This window comes from Bidens hawaiensis, unplaced genomic scaffold (assembly GCF_021521415.1).
Source record: "Bidens hawaiensis isolate Kalapana, Puna unplaced genomic scaffold, B.hawaiensis_p1.1 tig00001576_1, whole genome shotgun sequence".
NCBI lineage: Eukaryota > Viridiplantae > Streptophyta > Magnoliopsida > Asterales > Asteraceae > Bidens > Bidens hawaiensis.
Window position 1 is genome coordinate 371,909 of NW_027491089.1, and position 18,624 is coordinate 390,532.

General features: G+C 37.5%; 1 protein-coding gene across 1 annotated transcript in view; it reads right to left on the reverse strand.

Moving 5' to 3' along the window:
* Positions 1 to 14,963, reverse strand: part of LOC143588680 (disease resistance protein RML1A-like) — a 42,609-nt gene extending 27,646 nt beyond the window's left edge. The window contains exon 1 of the mRNA XM_077069624.1: positions 14,491 to 14,963. Coding sequence (XP_076925739.1) covers positions 14,491 to 14,963 — 473 coding nt within the window. The remainder of the gene's footprint in view (positions 1 to 14,490) is intronic.
* Between the last annotated feature and the right edge of the window lie 3,661 nt (positions 14,964 to 18,624).

Genomic DNA, 18,624 nt, shown 5'->3' on the forward strand with positions numbered 1-18,624 from the left:
GTGTTTATGCATTGATTGATAGATTGTCAGTTTATTTAATTCATGTTCTAAACCGTCAGTTCTTGGTGCTTTAAGCAATCGAGATTAATCGGGAGGGATTCGGGGTTGGATAAATTAATTGGTTTTTGAGATTACCTTGCGTTGTATAATCCAAGTACTTGATTTTTAATTATCGCAATCGTTTACATAAGCATGAACTTTATTTATTGTTCATCTCAGTTTAAATATTAACTATGGCATTCATAGAAACCTGAAACCGAGGGAAGACATATTTTCTCTTATTGTTTTAAAACTCGTTAAATTGCTTTCATTTATTTTCGTTAATAAAATCAACCAACAAAATACTTGAGTTTATTTTATGCATTTAGTTTTAATTTAGATAAATAACAAAACTACTTGGCAACACAATTTCCACAAACTCCCTGTGTTCGATACCCGCTTATCGTTATCTAATAGTTGTAATCGGTTTATTTTTGAGTGAGTCTTCGACCTCACGTCAAATTTTGGCGCCGTTGTCGGGGATCGAACCCGGTTCACCAGCGTGACAGGCGAGAATACTTACTAACACATAACCCTTAATTGATTTAAAGCCGTAATAATCATGTTTTGTATTTGTTTATTTTGTGGAATTAGATAACTACGGTATTGTTGGTGAATTGTAGGCTCAAAGGAGATTCCGGGGTTATTATGGAGTATACTGAGGAAACCGAATGAGCCGAAGACGCAAAAGAGGTCAAAAGAAGTGAAAAACGGGAAGACAAAAATGAAGTCCACCGTGGCCCACGGTCACCACCGTGAGCCACGGTCCAGATGTGCAAAACGGAATAGAGGCCACCGTACCGTGGCCTCTGAGAACACCGTGAGGACCACCGTGACCCACGGTTCCACCGTGGGCCACGGTCCAGCTTTTCAAGAAATCCAACTTGACCCACGGTGTAGACCGTGGGCCACGGTTCAAGTCGTAACTGTTTTTTTCCTGCATTATTTTTAGAAGGTTTTGGAAAGTCTTTTCATTATTCTTCATTCTAAACAACTCTAAGACGAATTTTTGAGAGCCAGATCAAGACTTTGGTGATTATAATCATTTGTTTGAGTTTATGATTCATTGGATTATCTTAATTGAGGTGATGATTAATCAAACAATGTGTGGCTAGTACTTTTATTGTTCTCTCACGAATAGTAAGGTTTTCTAATTGGATATTTGTTAATCGTTTATGTTATTGGTGAGATAGTATTGTAATCATATGATTATTGTGCTATGGTGATTGTCTGTTTGTTTTGTAATTGTTAGTATGGTATAATTCGTGTTCTTGACTATCCGTTCTTGGTGCCATAGGTAATCGAGATTTAGTAGAAGAGAATTAGGGTTAGCAATACTAAACTGATTATTGAGTGACAACCTTGCGCTTTTGTAATCCAAGTACTTAGTCCTCTCTCATCACATCCAAATGCGTTTTCACGAATTATAGTTGTGTAGTTCACCTCACAAGTAAACATTAACTTTATCAACATTGGAAACCTAAAATCGGGAGAGGGCATTCTTTCTTATATTGTTTAAAACTAGTTTATTGTTTAAGTTAATTTTGTTAATCAAAATCAAACAACCAAATCATTGAATTTACATTTTGCACTTAGATTAATTTAGATTAATTTTATAGCTACTTAATAACACATTTTCCACATACTCCCTGTGTTCGATACCCACTTACCACTATCTAAGTAGTTGTATTTGGTTTATTTTTGAGTGAGTCTTCAACCTCACGTCAAATTTTGGCGACGTTGCCGGGGAGTAGTGTGCAACATGTGTTAGCTAAAATAGTTTTTTGTTTGTTATTTTCGGGTTTACGCTGGTTGTGTTAGTGTGCAGGTACCTACAGGTGTATGCATACTAGAAGCTCTATCAGGTCATCACCGCTAGTTATTTTTCCCGAGATTGACAGAACACTTCGAAGAAACCGAGTTTTACTTCGAGAGAACAAGCTTCTTGGTTCTCCAATTGCATCAAACAACATGGATTCACCAGTTCCCACTTCGGGTTAAACAATTCCAACCACACCTCCACCAATCACTACTAATATACAAACAGCATCAAGTGAACTCCAACCACCACCCACAACTGAACCCATCAATGCTCAATTCAGCTACGCAACATCATCCACATTGCCATCTATTTCCAACCTTTTTCCTACATTTGGTGCATCATCATCTCAACAAAACCAACCACCAACCTTTCAACAATCACAATCAAGCTACCAATATCAACCCCAACCTTTCATGCAATATTCAAGATCACAAGGTGACGGATATGGATATGGGTTTGAGAGTGAATTCGAGGGGTATGAAGTGGAAGGTTGCTAGACGGGAGGTGATGGAAGTCAAAGGGTAAATCCGGGAAATTTGGCCTATGGTCAATGGCAACATCCGGAATCGGTGCAAGGGTTTAATAGACAACCACCACCAGTTGTTCAACAACAACCGGTGGTTGTCCAACAAAACGTGCAACCACCACCGATTCAACAACAAGCTCAACAACAACCACCGGTTGTTTTTCATCAACAAGTTCAACCGCCAACGATTGTTCAACAACCACAAGGGCAACCTCAAGACCAACAATTTCAACAACAATTTGTGCAGCCAAGGCCCGTTTATAGGCAAATGGGTCAACCGAGAGTACCAATGGGGGTACCAAGAAGGCATGCAAGAGAAATGGTGAGGGGGATTGAAGCCCATTTCCGACCGATAATTACCAATAATCCGTCTCCGGTGGTTATTCCAAACAAACAAGAAGGGAGGACATTTGAAGTGAGAACCAATGCACTCCAAAGTCTACCAAAGTATAAGGGTTTAGCAACGGAGGAACCGTATTTTCATTTGGAGGCATATGATTCTATGTGCAACACAATTGGGGGTCAAGGTTTTTCAGCGGATGAGGTGAAATTGGTTCTTTTTCAATTTTCGTTGGAAGATAAAGCAAAGAGATGGTTCTACACATTGCCTTCCGCATCAATTTACACTTGGGCCAAGATGCAACAACGATTTTTGGAAGAATTTTACACGGCTCAAAAGACTAACGATGCAAGAATGAGTCTAAGATCTTTCCAACAACAATCGGGCGAAATGTTTCATGTAGCGTTTGAAAGGTTTAATATGATGATTAAGAATTGTCCTCATCATGGTATTGCTCTTTGGGAGTTATTGAATGCGTTTCATGAAGGGTTGAGTGCGGAAGATGAACAAAATTTAATGTCGATTACAAATGGTTCATTTGGTACTAACTATGAACAAGATGATTGGACATATTTGGAAATAATGGCGGTCACTTCAAAGAGAAAAGCTCAAGCCGACGAAGAGCAAGACCGGCGATTGGTAGACCGCAAGTGCAAGCCGTGGAAGAAGGAAATGTACAAACCACTAATCAGGAAATTGATGTTTGCACATATTGTAACGAGTTGGGTTATGCTTCAGGGGTGTGTATGGTAGGTCAAGCACAGGTGGAAGAGGTGAATGCACTTCAAGGGGGAGGTGGTAGTAATTACAACATGAACTCCAACACCTACCACCCGGGTTAAGAAATCACCCAAATTTTCGATATGGAAACCCGACCACTCAATCTAACCTGAATTTTCAAGGAAATCAAGGCAATTATGTTCCTCGCCAACAATATAATAACCAAGGTAATTTTCATGGCGGGAATAATCAAGGGTTCCAAGGTCAAGGAGGTGGTGGTCAAAGTGGGTCAATGGGTCAAAGTTCATCAAATGGGAATGAAGTTATGGACATGTTAAAGATGATGCAACAAGACATGCAAAGGAGAAATCAACTTGATGAAGTGCGCATGCAAAAGGATGAAATCCATGACGAAGCCATCCAATCGTTGACCACTCAAATGGGTCAACTTGCAACCGATGTGGCGAATTTGAAGAAAAACAGCTCGAGTTTAAAGAAGTGGAACAACGTGCATATCAATGCGGTAAGTCTTTTACCTAATTTTGAAATTTCTAGTGTTCAAGTTGACCCAACACCACAGTTTGTTAAGGGGGTGGTGGAAGATATTAGTGATGAGATTGAAAATGTGGTTAATTATGAAACAATTTTTCAATATAACTCTGAGTTACAACCGAATGAAACATCTTTTTATGAAAATTGTTCTTAGGATAAATGTTTAAATGACAAATTAACCAAAATAAGGGATGAGAGGGTTGATAATAATATTATCCCGAGTAAACATCAAGACCTAGGAGTGCCCTTTTTATCAATCCAAATTGGTGAATTTGAAACTAATCGGGCACTGCTAGATCTTGGAGCTTGTGTAAGTATCATGCCTGGTAGTTTATATGATCAGTATGAGTTTTGTCCGATACAAAAAGTAAACACCACCGTGGTTTTAGCGGATCAAACCTATACACTTCCCCGAGGCATGCTAAATAATGTGATGGTACATGTGTAGGATTTCTGTTACCCAGTTGACTTTTTAGTACTTGATTATGCTAAAAATGTAACTAACACGCAACCCACAGTCATATTGGGTAGACCCTTCCTTGCCAATTCACTTGCAGTGATTGATTGTGCCAAGGGGACACTGGGAATAAAGTGTGGGAATCGTGATAAACGATTATTATTATTTGAAAATAATACTGACTCTTTTGTTGACAAGGAAAGCCTAAAGGCGGATTTTGTTAACAAGTGTGTATCCTTGAGCAAGGATCACACGAAAGTGGAGTGTTTTGTGATTGACAGGTCAGTTGAGAAGAAAGAAGTTGAGCATCAACAGAGTGAGAATGCAGCAGAAAAGGGTAGCCGACCAAGAAAGACGAAAGTGAGACATCCACCTAACCTAAATGATCCAAGGTAGAGATTGAGGATGTTCGGGCCTAACCCTGGTTTGCCGGAAGACTGGCAACAGTTTCTTGAAAAAGAGTGTGCTGATAACGAGAAGGCTGCACGAGAGTGGGCCAGTCACCCACCTTGAATGTCGTAAAGTTTCATAAAGGTGGTAATTGTACATTTTGTATATTTTTATTTTTATTTTGCATTATAATTTCTAGTGTGTTTGTTATTAATGGTATTTTAAGCATACCATCTTAGCAAAAACCAAGTGTGGGGAAATTCTTATGGATTTCTCTTCGATACTGTGTTGGGAACAACCCGGGTTTTTCATGGAAGGAAGTGGAGTTTTACTTAATAGTGTCTTTGTTTCTATTTTCTCAATACCATACATTGGGGAAAATGTATCCCAAGTGTGGGGATGGGGGAATTTTCTTTTTCAAAATTTTTCAAAAAAAAAAAAATAAATATATAAAATAAAAATTAAAAAAAATCTGTAAATTTAAGAAAAAAAAAATTATTTAAAGAAACCGGAAAGTGGTAAGACGGCGGGGTAATGTTTTGGTCCCTTTTCATGGTCACAATTCCCTAGATAACATGTGCCTAGTTGTTTTTAAAAGGATATTATGTAGCTTTCTAATCAAGGTTAGCATGCTTTTGGTGTAATAACTTGCATAACACGTTCGTTACACTTGAAAGTTGAGAAAGCAAGGATTGGTGAAATGGTTGATATTCTCCGATAGAACTTGTACAATTAGTGCATTTCGAGATCTTAGCGTTGCATGAGTGCAAAAGTGATAGAGGCACTTAGATTAAGCCTCGTCTGGATGAACGAGAGTGTGGGTACTGGGGGGTTGGGGCCTTATACATTATACATATGAGGATGGTTAATGAGAGGGGCGGTTTGGTTCCTTTAGAAAACCTTATGGGCCTATTCTTTTATTTAATCAACCCCGGTGTTATATTGCGAAACGATCCGACTTAATAGGTTTCTATGTAATTGTTTTAGTATTTATCAGTTAGATATGTGAAGCATTATGTTTATCATGCTGGTATGTAAGGTTCAAGTATTATATTAGTTCATTGAAAAAAAAAAGTTGGTATTAGGGTTGCAATGTTTATGTATGCATAGTTCAAAGTATTATTTATTGAGTGAAAAACAAAAAAGAAAAAAAAGAAAAAAAAAGAAAAGAAAAAGAGAAGTTAGTGATGTTTATAGTTGTTTATTTTATTGTTTATGTAGTTTGTTTGTAATAAGTCGGATCGGATTGCTTGAGCTACTTTCAATATTCCTTCCATACCCTTACACTTGGCCCCATGACAACCCGTTTTTAAGACCTCTTGATTTGCATTCATGTCAAAAAGCATTTACATAGGTGGACATTTGATAATTGTACAAGCGTATGCGAGGAGAATTGATTAAATGTGAAATGTATGGACGATCACCAAGGAAAATTTATTGTGTAAATGTGTGTTATGTATAGGTAAAAGCCAAAAGAATGTTAGTTTTGGTTAGAAATCTATGGTTTAAATGTAACATCAAGCAAACTAGTGCAACCGATAAAAATAAGGGAATAGCGTATGACTTGGGACCTTAACCGAACCGGAATTGTGGTAAGATTGGGGGTTACAAGTTGAAAGTGATAAAAAGTTTGTTTTGAGATGTTTCTTGGGGGCAAGCAACGGTTAAGTGTGGGGATGTGACGGGTGCATCGGAGGACGGCCCGTAAGTGTGCTTAAATGATATAAAAATCTATGTGTTAAGTGTTAATTTTATGGGAACAAGATAACTACGTTTACTCGTATAATTGCAGGTAGGAGAAGATAGAAAATAGAATTACGAGAACGTGGCGAAAACGATGAAGAAAACGGAGTTGAAACGAGAAAGATATGAAGAAAACAAGAAAATGAAAAAGAGCTCCACCGTGGGCCACGGTCTGGACCGTGGGCCACGGTCCAACCGATCAAAAAAGACAGTTTACACCATACCGTGTCGTTCTGGAGACCGTGGAGACCACCGTGGGCCACGGTGCGGAGCTTTAAATGCCAAAAATACTTGTTTTTATTCCGTTTTGGGTGTCTTTTCATCTATCTAACACTTTGGAACGACCTAGGGGCGATTTTTGGGTCCAATAACAATAGTTTGGTGATTCCATTTGTTGATTTGGTGTTTTTAATTCGTATGATTACTATAATTGAATGGATGATGAACCGGATCATGCTTCACTAATTCTCTTTGTGTTTTCCCTCGGATTGTAAGGTTTGTTTATGAATGTTGATTGAATGTTTATGCAATTTCTGAGATAATAGTTTGATCTTATTGATTTCATTATTATGTTGTTTATGCATTGATTGATAGATTGTTAGTTTATTTAATTCGTGTTCTAAATCGTCAGTTCTTGGTGCTTTAAGCAATCGAGATTAATCAGGAGGGATTCGGGGTTGGATAAATTAATTGGTTTTTGAGTGATTACATTGCGTTGTATAATCCAAGTACTTGATCCTCAATTAACGCAATCGTTTACATAAGCATGAACTTTATTTATTGTTCATCTCAGTTTAAACATTAACTATGGCATTCATAGAAACTTGAAACCGAGGGAAGACATATTTTCTCTTATTGTTTTAAAACTCGTTAAATTGCTTTCATTTCTTTTCGTTAATCAAATCAACCAACAAAATACTTGATTTTATTTTATGCATTTTGTTTTAATTTAGATAAATAACAAAACTACTTGGCAACACAATTTCCACAAAATCCCTGTGTTCGATACCCGCTTATCGTTATCTAATAGTTGTAATCGGTTTAGTTTTGAGTGAGTTGTCGACCTCACGTCATCGATTCACCGATTCAGTGTTGTTAGGGCTCGAATTAGATGATTTCCCCTTATAGGTTTGTACTTCTGGAGACTTGAACTGAGGTGATGGTGTGTAATCTTTAAAAAAAGCGAGGGGGTCACCGTCAATGTTGTCGCCATTTGCACCAGAATGACCTAAGTCATTAGTTTCTTCTTGGGCTTGTATGTTGACCCAACTTGTTGCTTGCTCATCTTTATTGTTTTGAGTGTTGGTCCAGGCCCAAATTATTTTTTCATTAAACTTGACATCACGTGCTATAACAACCTTTTGGTTACTAGGACTTAATAACCGATAAGCCTTGCTTCCCTCTTCATCATTGAAACACTTCGGTCATCCAGCTTCGAGGTCAAACCATTGCAACACTTCGGTCATCCAGCTTCGAGGTCAGACCTGAGGGCATCTTCACATAAGCCACACAACCAAACATTTTCAAGTGATGAAGTGTTGGTTTTCTACCTTTCCATCCTTCGTACGGAGTCATATTTTTCACCGATTTTGTGGATATTCGGTTTAGGAGATAAACAGCATGTTGTACGGCTTCCCCCGACAATACCTCTGGTACCTTCGTTGTCAGCAATGACCTAGTCATCCCGAGTATTGTACGGTTTCGACGCTCCACAACACCGTTTTGTTGTGGGGTGTACGGCACCGTCAATTGTCTTAGAATACCTTCCCGTTGACAACACTGATTAAATTGGTGTGAGGTGAACTCACCACCACGATCGGTTCTGAGCATTTTTACTTTGTGTTCACTTTCTTTTTCAACCTGCACCTTGAACCTTTTGAACACCGACAAAGCTTCATCCTTCGATTTTATCATGTAAACCCACATATACCGACAATAATCATCGACAATTAACATTTAAAATCGGTTACATCCCAATGTCATTGGTGATATTGGCCTACACAGATCCACATGAACTACTTCGAGTGGCTCCTTTGCTCTCCACTTAGCTTCATATGGGAACGGATCTCGCGTCTGCTTCGCCACTAAACACCCCTCACAAATTTGACTCGGGTGTGATATGTTTGGCACTCCTTTAACCCAACCTTTCTTGACCCTCAACTCCATATCTCCGAAGTTTACTTGCCCCATTCTAGCATGCCAAATTCAAGATTCATCATCAATCCTTGTAGGAAGGCAAACCGGGCGTGTTGTCTTTAACCCGATCTTGTACAACCTGTTTTTCGAATGTTCAATTTTCATTAACAGGTCCCGAACTCGTTGTAAACCCTTAGGATTTCCTTCTGCATTCCCAATTCATATCCTTCTTCAGTCATTTGTCCCAAGCTCAAGATGTTACTTCTTAAAGCATGGATGAAATAAACGTCCGGGATCCCGAGTTGGTCACCATTTTTGCACTCAAACAAGATTTTACCTTTCCCTTCGATCTGAACTTTAGATCCGTCTCCAAAACTGACTTGCCTGTAACCTTATCATCCAACTCAGTATAAAATTCCTTTACCTTGGTCATGTGGTTGCTAGCACCGTTGTCGAGGTACCACATCTCTTGATTATCTTTTGTTTGGTTTACATTTGTGCATGGGAACACATTCTACTCATTTAATAGTACCAATTTTGGTACTTGTTCACCACAAATGGTCAACATGAGAGTTGTTTCATTTTCCTCTTTTTTAACAAAATTTGCTTCACCCCGTTTCTCATTACCCTCCGTACACTCGGATACAAAATGACCCATTTTGTCACATTTGAAACACTTAACGTGTCACTTGTCTCGCCCCTTTCGGTTGTCGGTTTCTAGGTGAGAACTGCCACCCCAGCGTCCTCCTTTACCATGACTCGAACCTCTTCCCCGTGACCCATTTCTACCACCTCGATCCTGGTATGAACCGCGACCACGTCCTCCATGTGAGTAACCTCTACCGGTTCCTCGTTAGTTTTGTTGCCCATCACTACAGGTGAATAACAAGGTGTTATCACCGGTTGCAGTTCCCTTTCGTTGGTTTAGCCGATCCACATACGCCTTCAAATGACCAATCGCCTCCTCGAACAACATGGAATCGATATCCGAACACTGTTCGATGGATGCAACTATTTGGAAATACTTTTCTGGAACTAAGTCAAAAACTCCCTCACCAACATGCCTTCTTCAAGAGTCTCTCCAAGACTACTGTATTTGGATATCATCCCGCTCAATTTCCCCGCGAACTCATCGATTCTTTCACCATCCTTCATCTTCAACGAATCAAACTCCCTCTTGAGCGTGTGTAACCGTGCTCTCTGCACTCTATCAGCGCCCAAGTACCGGGTTTTTAGCGAGTTCCAGATCTCCTTCGCCGTCTTTTTATTTGCCATTTGCAATAAGACGTCCTCTGGGATTGCTTGAAAGATGAAGGCACGAGCGGTTTTATTCTTCTTTTCGTCATCTACTGCATCGACTGGCGGCTCAACGGATTCCCACAAACCTTAGGCATCCATCACAGCCACCATCTTGATCGCCCACGTGGTGTAATTGCTCGCCGTTAACGTTGGGATTTGAAGGGATATTGAACTGGTTTCTTTCAGGGTGTTGAGGTTGTAGCGACGACAGACATGTTGTTGAATCTGAGATATTTTGGCATACACGAACCTTGAACGCTCTGGTACCAAATGTTGGGGTAAACATAGAATGACAAAGGGATTTGAGGCAATTTTCTGAGTTATATTATAACTTCAAAAGAACCAATTACAAACTAGAATTGAAAGTGATGTGAATATGAAAAGTGATAATAAAACAAAATCTAGCCTACTGCTTAAATAGGAAAAAAAACAAACTGAAACATCCCACGTAGCATGATCTCCACTATCTCCATTTACTCACAAGATACTCCCATTACTTCTCCCAATTTCTCATTCAACTTATTCCCTAAGTCAAACATTAATTAACAAGCAGCACTTGTGACTTTCACTTTCAGTTCTTAAATGAGCAACAATGTGCTGCAACGCTCTTTCCATCATTGGCACTGTAAGTAAACCCAGAGAGAGTTATCCTTCTTTAATCTTCAGCCGTAAGATAACATAGTCCAAACTTAGTACCTTCAACATAACTAAGAATTCTCTTGGCTGCTCTAAGATACAAGTTGGATGCACTTTGCATATACCTTGCCACCAGGCGCACAGATTAAGCTATGTCGGACCTAGTGTGATTTAAATACAACAGACCACCAATGAGGCTCATGTATATATATTATTTAACATACTCAACACCATCTTCCAGTAGAAAATTTTCATTGGAGTTCATAGGAGTTTCTTCCATATGACAGTTAACCATGCCAAACTTATCAAATTGGGTCAGAGCATGCCTTTCCTGACCAACAAAGATACCTGCTTCACGTAGCCCACTTCAGGTTCAGGCGCTGTCTTCACTCCTCACTTCAGGTTGTGTCTTTGGATGTGTCAAGGTGGAACATGTTACAAGTCTCATCTTCAGAGTATAAAGCATACCCATCCTTATCAATTGGCTGACATTTAAGAGATTATACTCTAAATGAGGAGCATAGTATACATCATCTAAGAATTGTGTTGGCCATTTTGAGCATTAATCTTGACTTATCCCTTTTCCCACCACTGGTTGTTCGTTGCCACCTAACTTAACTAACTTGACTAACAAGGTGAAGGTTTCATCCAAACTAGTAAATCTCTCCCTTGATCTTGTCATGTGGTTTACACAACTAGAGCCTAGGAACCACAATGGATTAGAAGTACCATGATCAGTTAAACGAGCCATGCTCACCGCTGAGTGAAGCACCAATTCAAACAAAGAACATATGCTGGCCACCTCACCAAACCATCTGTCATGTTGCACATGGCCAAATCTATTGCAATTATAGCATTGGGGAGTCCATGGCAGGCCTTGAGGGTGTGAAAGCAGCATTCTCAGTCGAGGCGCCATTTTTTTTTGGGGGGGGGGGGAATTTATTTATACGTATTTAAAAAAATAATTCCTATTTATTATAATTGAAGCTCCCTCTTAAAATTATCGGGCCCAAATAAATTTTAATTCATAATCCATTATATAAAATTTAGGTTATTGGGCCCAAACCAAAATAACAAAATCAATACTAAAAAAATAATAAATCAAAATAATAAATCATTTAAAAAATAATAAAAAAGAAAATGTCTATCAAAATAAGGCCTCTAAACTCTAGACTTTGAGGATGCTTCGTCGTTCTCGTCCCCCCTCTTTCTTCAGTTCTCTACCACTGGTCACCACCATCCCCAACAGTCCACCACCATCAGTGCCGCCAAATAGAACACTAGCCACCATCACACCAACTCACTTACTCAATAAGGATTGACTTTAAGTTTTAACTCTTTGATTATTTTATTTTCTGGTTCCACTATTTGGTTGAATGATTGAACATTTGGATAATTACTTGAGTGATAAATATTCTTTTTAGCTCGAACGATTTGAACTACACAAAAGTTACAGTATATAACGCCTAATTACTTGAGTGATAAATATTCTTTATTAGTATTTGGTGAATTGTGGAAAAACTTGTATTTATATATTATATATGATTTTTAGGCTTTTAGCAATAGATTAATCAATTATGCCTCCAATTATTCGGTGCTCAAAAACGTAAAAAGAGAAAAATTGATGATGAATGAGAAAGTCTCAAGCCGGTGATATATATAAGCCGGTGTTATAACGTTAATATCATTTTAAAAAATTAGTTTATATATTTTGTTATTCATTAGCGCCTACGGGCCTGTTGGGAATGTTTCTTTCTACCAGGCATACGACCCCTACCTCATCCCCCTTAAAGAGACTTTGCCTTGCATTCTACCACCTACATTGTCATTAGGTGATCTACGAGGGCTTGTTCATCAAACTATTCTGTAGCCGGCTGTTTCTTCTTCGATCTTGAGATTGGATTGAACCTGTCAATTTGGCCAGTATGAGGTCGGTCAAATCATAGGCTACTTCAGTTGAAGGAACAACCAAAAAAATATTTGGAAGAAAGATTTTGAAGTATCTTTTCAACCACCCTTATGATCTGTCACAGTCTCCCGATATGCCCTTTGTTGGTTAAATATCCCTATGACACGAGATAAATGGTCATCAACAGATTTGGTCTCTTTCATCAAGAGATGTTGCAAATCTCTCCTTAAACTCCAAAACGTGATTCATTGAGCTTTAGAATCACCTTGAAACTCAAGGCAAAGCGCGTCCCAAATCCTTTAGCCATATTGGCGCCTGTAATTTGTGAGAACAAGAGATCATGTACCCCTTGTTGGATAATGGCCATTTCCCTTGCATCCTTTTTTGCTTTACGCATTTAGGCTGATCTTTGCCGGCCATGGTACCTGTATCAGCCAACTTCCAAAGTTCTTGTAACTTCAAGATCATCTTGATACGTATGCTCCAGTGTTCGTGTCTTTCACCCTTGAAACCTGGAATGACTTGGTTCATTGTTGACGTCCGCTCCTTGTCTCCCATGATCTAGTTGGAACTTGTTCGATTATCTTCACTCGCACCGTGCCGTGGCTCTGATACCACTATCTTGGTAATAAGGTTGTATTGAGGCTCAAACAGATAGGATTGTGCACTAACCGATAAGGATCACACTCAAAAATTTGCGACTGTTATTGTTAAACTTCAAAATAAAATGTACGAATTACAAAGCCAAGAACTAAAATAAATAGAGATAAGAAAACAGACTAAACGTAACCAGGATAACATCTTGACCTTAACGGTTTCTTTATTAAAATTCTAATTCAAAAACTAATGGCCTTATGCACGTGATGTGCATCTCTCGAAAAGCAGCAGGAACTTTAACTTTCATATATACGGATGAGATTATATGGGTACATGGAACATGATGGATTGAAACAAAAATTCCTCTTTAATTGTGTTTTAGCCATGCTTACGTGGCTACTCTGTTCATTTTTCGTTGAATATTTAAGGGCGTGTTCGTTTCACAGAATTCGTGGGAATTCAATGGAATTGGGATTAAAATCTCATGACATGTCGTATTCGTTTCGCCGGAATTGGAATCTTAATTCCATTTTGGTGTGTTCGGTTTAAAGAATTGGAATTGGAATTTAATTCACTCAATTTTCTTCAAATACAAGGATTTCAAATCCTTCCAAAAGAGGAATTCAAGAGAATAATTGAAATCTTATCTTGAGTTTTTTTTTAACGATGACAATGAATAAAACATTTAGTTTTTTTACTTTTTTTTGGTTTAATTTATATTTTGAGTTATTAATTTTTTATTATTATTTTTGAATATTTTTTGAGAGGTTTTTTATCTTAATAGAAAACCCATAAAAAGTAATAAAAAAATCATAATGAAAAATATAAATAAATTAAAAAAATCTAGAAAAACTAAAATGTTTTCGTCGTTGTCATTGTTAAAAAAAAACTCCTTGATTCCTAGTCACTTGTCAAACGACCACAGTAAGAATGTATTTGGATTTCAATTCCCTCTAATTTCAATTACTATTGGAATGTTTATATTCTAAATCCAATCCCTTCAAATTTCAAATCCTATCAAATTCCAATTCAATTCCATTCCGTAAAACGAACAATATGTTTGCGACGTAGGATTTATGCTAAAACAAACATTAAAATAAGAAAGAGTTATCAAACAACAATTTCAAAGAGATGGGCTATCAAGGTCCTAACTGCTAGTTGATTTGCATAGACGGTAAGGCAAGAACTAAGACTCCTAACCAAAGTCAACCAAAGCAATCGTCAAAATAATTAGCACCGGGTCGAATAGAATTAGTTGACAAAATAATTTCCATAAACTTGAATTACATTAACAAGGATAGGAAGAGATAATATATATACGTACCCTGAAACAACCATGCCTCTCAAATCCGCCACCTCTCGTAGTGCTGACTTCCACCTCCTCACATCATCCACCGTTTCTTTTTTCCTTTTAATAGTGAATTTCCGTCTTTGGTTCCGGACATCTGACGGATCGACATGATAGAAAACAGGTAAGACGAAATGATTGCACTTCCTCCTTTGGTCGAGGATCAAGCAAAGCTCATCCAGGCACCATTTAGAAGTCGCATAGTTCTGGGACAATACAACTACGAATGCTCTAGATCTGGTTATTGCGGTCTCGATTTCTGGCTTGAGTTCCTGGCCTCTGTCGATTTCCTCATTGTCTCTGAAAGTGCTAAGTCCTGCTCGGAGTAATGCATGATAAAGATGATCGGTAAAAGTATGACGCGTATCTTCACCTCTGAAGCTGAGAAACACGTCATACGTAGTGGTGGTAGTAATAGCAGTATCATTTGGGCGTGAAGTAGAAGACATATTGCAATCAGTAGATTACTATGAAGGCTTCTAAAGGTTAAGTTTGAGAAAGGAAGGGGATGGATATAAAGCCTCTTAATCTATTAAAAATGTCACGGTTTATTAAATAAGAGGTTTGACTTTTGAGGAAGGAATAGAGGTTTTTTTTTGTTTTGTTTTAATAAAATGTGTTTTTCTCTTATTAAAAAAAACTGGGTTGGGAGTTGAATCCGTCCTTATACCAAACCGAGCCTGATTTGGAAACAAGTTTGGTTGAACTGTAGGGTTGAGACCGGTCAAACCCAAACCGAATCAGCTAATACCCAGTTTTCAAAGCGGTCGAAACCAACCCAGGAAATCGGTCTTTGACTCTCAAACGGTTTCTACAAAAACTTATTTATCTTTGATCTAACCCGAACCGGAACCAGTGCCTTGTTTGCAGAACTAGAGGTATTTTTTAATTATGTATTCATTTAATAATGGATACACCAATCGTAGTGAACTGGCACAAAATTAAATATATACCTACTTGCATTAGAATATTTTCAGCTTATTCTTGGTGGTAATAAACAAATAAATTTTCATATATTTAAATTTTACAAAATTAAAGTTATAGACTTAAATCCTCTATAATTATGTGTGGTAAGTTTACAAATTATAGAGTGAGATTGTGAGTGTAAATTATCGTATGGAGAGAGAAATGTAGTAATTTTTTGTATATTTGGAGAAACAATTGGAAAACATTGTTTGCTCATATTTATTTTTTAATATTTGTTGGATTAGTTGTGAGTAGAGGAGAGAGAAAACTGTAATGATAAAGGTATAAAAAATATTATTTAATTGAACATGAAAGAGAACTGTAGTGTTTTTTAGTGTAACTATGGAAATAACGATAGAGAACGGGTTGAGAATGTCGTGGTTGCCAACCCGCCATGTTCATCAGACCACTGACACCCACAGGCAGTTAATCGCTTGGCTGCTGGCAACAAAACAATAAACAAACATACTAAATAGTAAAGTAAAATTCAAAGATTCAGATTATTGTTGCAGTATTATTGTTTTTGTACTCAAACTTAAAGGTTAGCCGAACCAGAAATATAGTGATTTTGTTTCTACGTTACTTCCAACTAGAGGTGTTCAACAAATCGAATTTCAAATATTCGAATCGAATTATTTGAATTTTGAAATTTTGAGGCTGGATTCGAATTCAATTCGAAATAGATTCGATAAATTCGATTCGAATTTAGTAAAGCTAATTCGAAATTCGATTCAACAATGAAATTCGAATCGATTGGAATTCACTTTAAAAAATCTATTTCAAATTCAAAACCACTACAAATTTGAGTTTTTTAACAACAAAAACTACAAGCACATAAAATAAATAAATCATTTAAAGTTATCACATTCTATATATTCAAAATGGTAATGTTCCATTACATTATTTATTGACCAAAAGATTTATGTAGTTTATTTTTTCACCTATTCATAAGTATGTATACATATAAAAAAAATAAAATGTATAATTTGAATTAGAATTTCAAATCAAATCGAATTTAAAACCATAAATTCGTATTCGATTCGAAATTCAATTTCTAAAATGGAATTCAGACCTTCAAATTTGAATGCGAGTCAAATTGAATTTCGAGTTATTCGAGTTTGATTTGAATACTGAACACCCGTACTTTCAACCTCTTACGACATACTTATCTCTAGGTTGAAAAATATCTGTTTTTTGAAATTATCTCTGCACACATAAGAAATATAGCATACCTGCAGCAGTATTAAATTTGGATTATTTTAAGTTCATCCTGAGTATGTCTATGTGTTTCAATCATGTGAATGCATCCTTCTATCCTGCAGTAGAAGTATAGTATAACTCAATATTATATAAAATATTAAGGTAATAAGCCGATGAGTCAGGTATGACTTTAGTATGTTTTTAATGCGGTTAAGTATATGGATTGCTTCCCCCCACCCCTCTCTTTTATTCTGTATTTTTTTTTTTTTTTTTGTAATTGTTAGGTTTGTCAATATAAATTTGTCAACTATTTACTGTGTATTTAAATGACTCCATTGGCATACAATTTTTTTTTAATTAAAATGGGCTATTGGGTAACATGTCAAAGAAAGTTTGGGTTAAAACATGTGTTTTATAGTATCGGTTAAAATGTGAATGGGTCAATTTCGCCCCCTCAAACTGCAAGGTTAATGATGTTATGTTTAAAGTTTTGATGCAGATACGAGTAACTTACCTTAGATCCCATAGGGTCGATGCTCACTTGAAACCCCTATGGTCTGGGGGCATCACCTCTTAAAACTCTTTGAGGTTCCAAGGTACTGGAAATGAGAGTATACCCAATTTATTATGTACTTCATAGTTCATACCTCCTGACTCGAGTCAATGTTTGTTTTAATTTCTTACTTGGTGTAGGTCCTATGGACAGATCAAACAACACAACAACTAGTCTACTTGGACCAATCTCAACATTAGATAGCGGAAATCAGCATTGAGGAACCGAGATCTCGGATCTTGTTTGGTTTTATTTATTGCTGTGAGGGAAAGAGAGAAAGGAAGAGAGAGAGAGAGAGAGTTTATAGATAAGGATAAGGTTTGAGTTTTTACAAAAGGTTAGGTTTGCATGAGATGCACACACTATTTATAGTGTGTGCTTTCATGCACCATCAATATATTATTTTGGCCCAATGGGCTTCACTATGCATGTCCTCGGGCCTAAACTTACAAGGAAAGATAAACCGACTAGCTGACTTACATATTCGTCGAGGTATAAATAAATACAAAAGACTAATTAACAAAATGGCCAAGCGAGGGGTCTTATTGCAATATAAAGAACATATCATATAATAATAAGAATGAATGAGATTTAGTTTTTCAAACCCGTGTAGTACACGATTTACTAACGTAGTTGCCTTATAGAAATAAATACGACGCATTTCAATAATAGTGAAGATTAACAATGTTTAATACCTGGGTTGGGTTGGGTTTAATATAATAAAACTTAAGCTGATTAGTGGAATAAAAATTTTAAATTAGATCGTCGAAGTGAAAGGGTTAATTTTGTCAAATAGACTAAGGTTGTGTTTGTTTTTGCTTATAAGGTCTGCAAGGAGCCTATGTCTGCGGGCACGCAGACATAAGCTCTTGAAGACTGTTTGTTTTTTTTAAAATAAAAGATCTGAAAATTGCTTATATGGTCTTAAAAAATAAGTTTTTTTCACCATCTTTACACTTCTTCACACTTCTTCACACTTCTTAGAATCATACCAAGTACCAACACCCAATGTTCAACACCACCACCACCCACCGTCCGCCACTGTAACATCACGTAAATTTCGGGCCAAAAATGTCAGGTTTCCAAAGTCAAGGGATCAATTTTGCCAAATTCCAAACTCCAGGGACTAAAGTGTAAATTCTGAAATTTCTGAACCACCGCCCTACGCGATGGATCAGAAGAGTGCCCCATCGCGTACTGCGATGGGGTGTCTGACACAACGTGACACGTGTGCCACGTGGCACACGCTGGCAACGTCTGCCGCCACGTGTCACCACGTGTCGCCACGCCTGCCACGTGTCACCACGTGGCAGGTCTACACATTGACTCAGCAAGCCTATATAGCGGTACGCGATAGGCTTGCCAAGGGACCCACCGCGATGGGGTCCAAT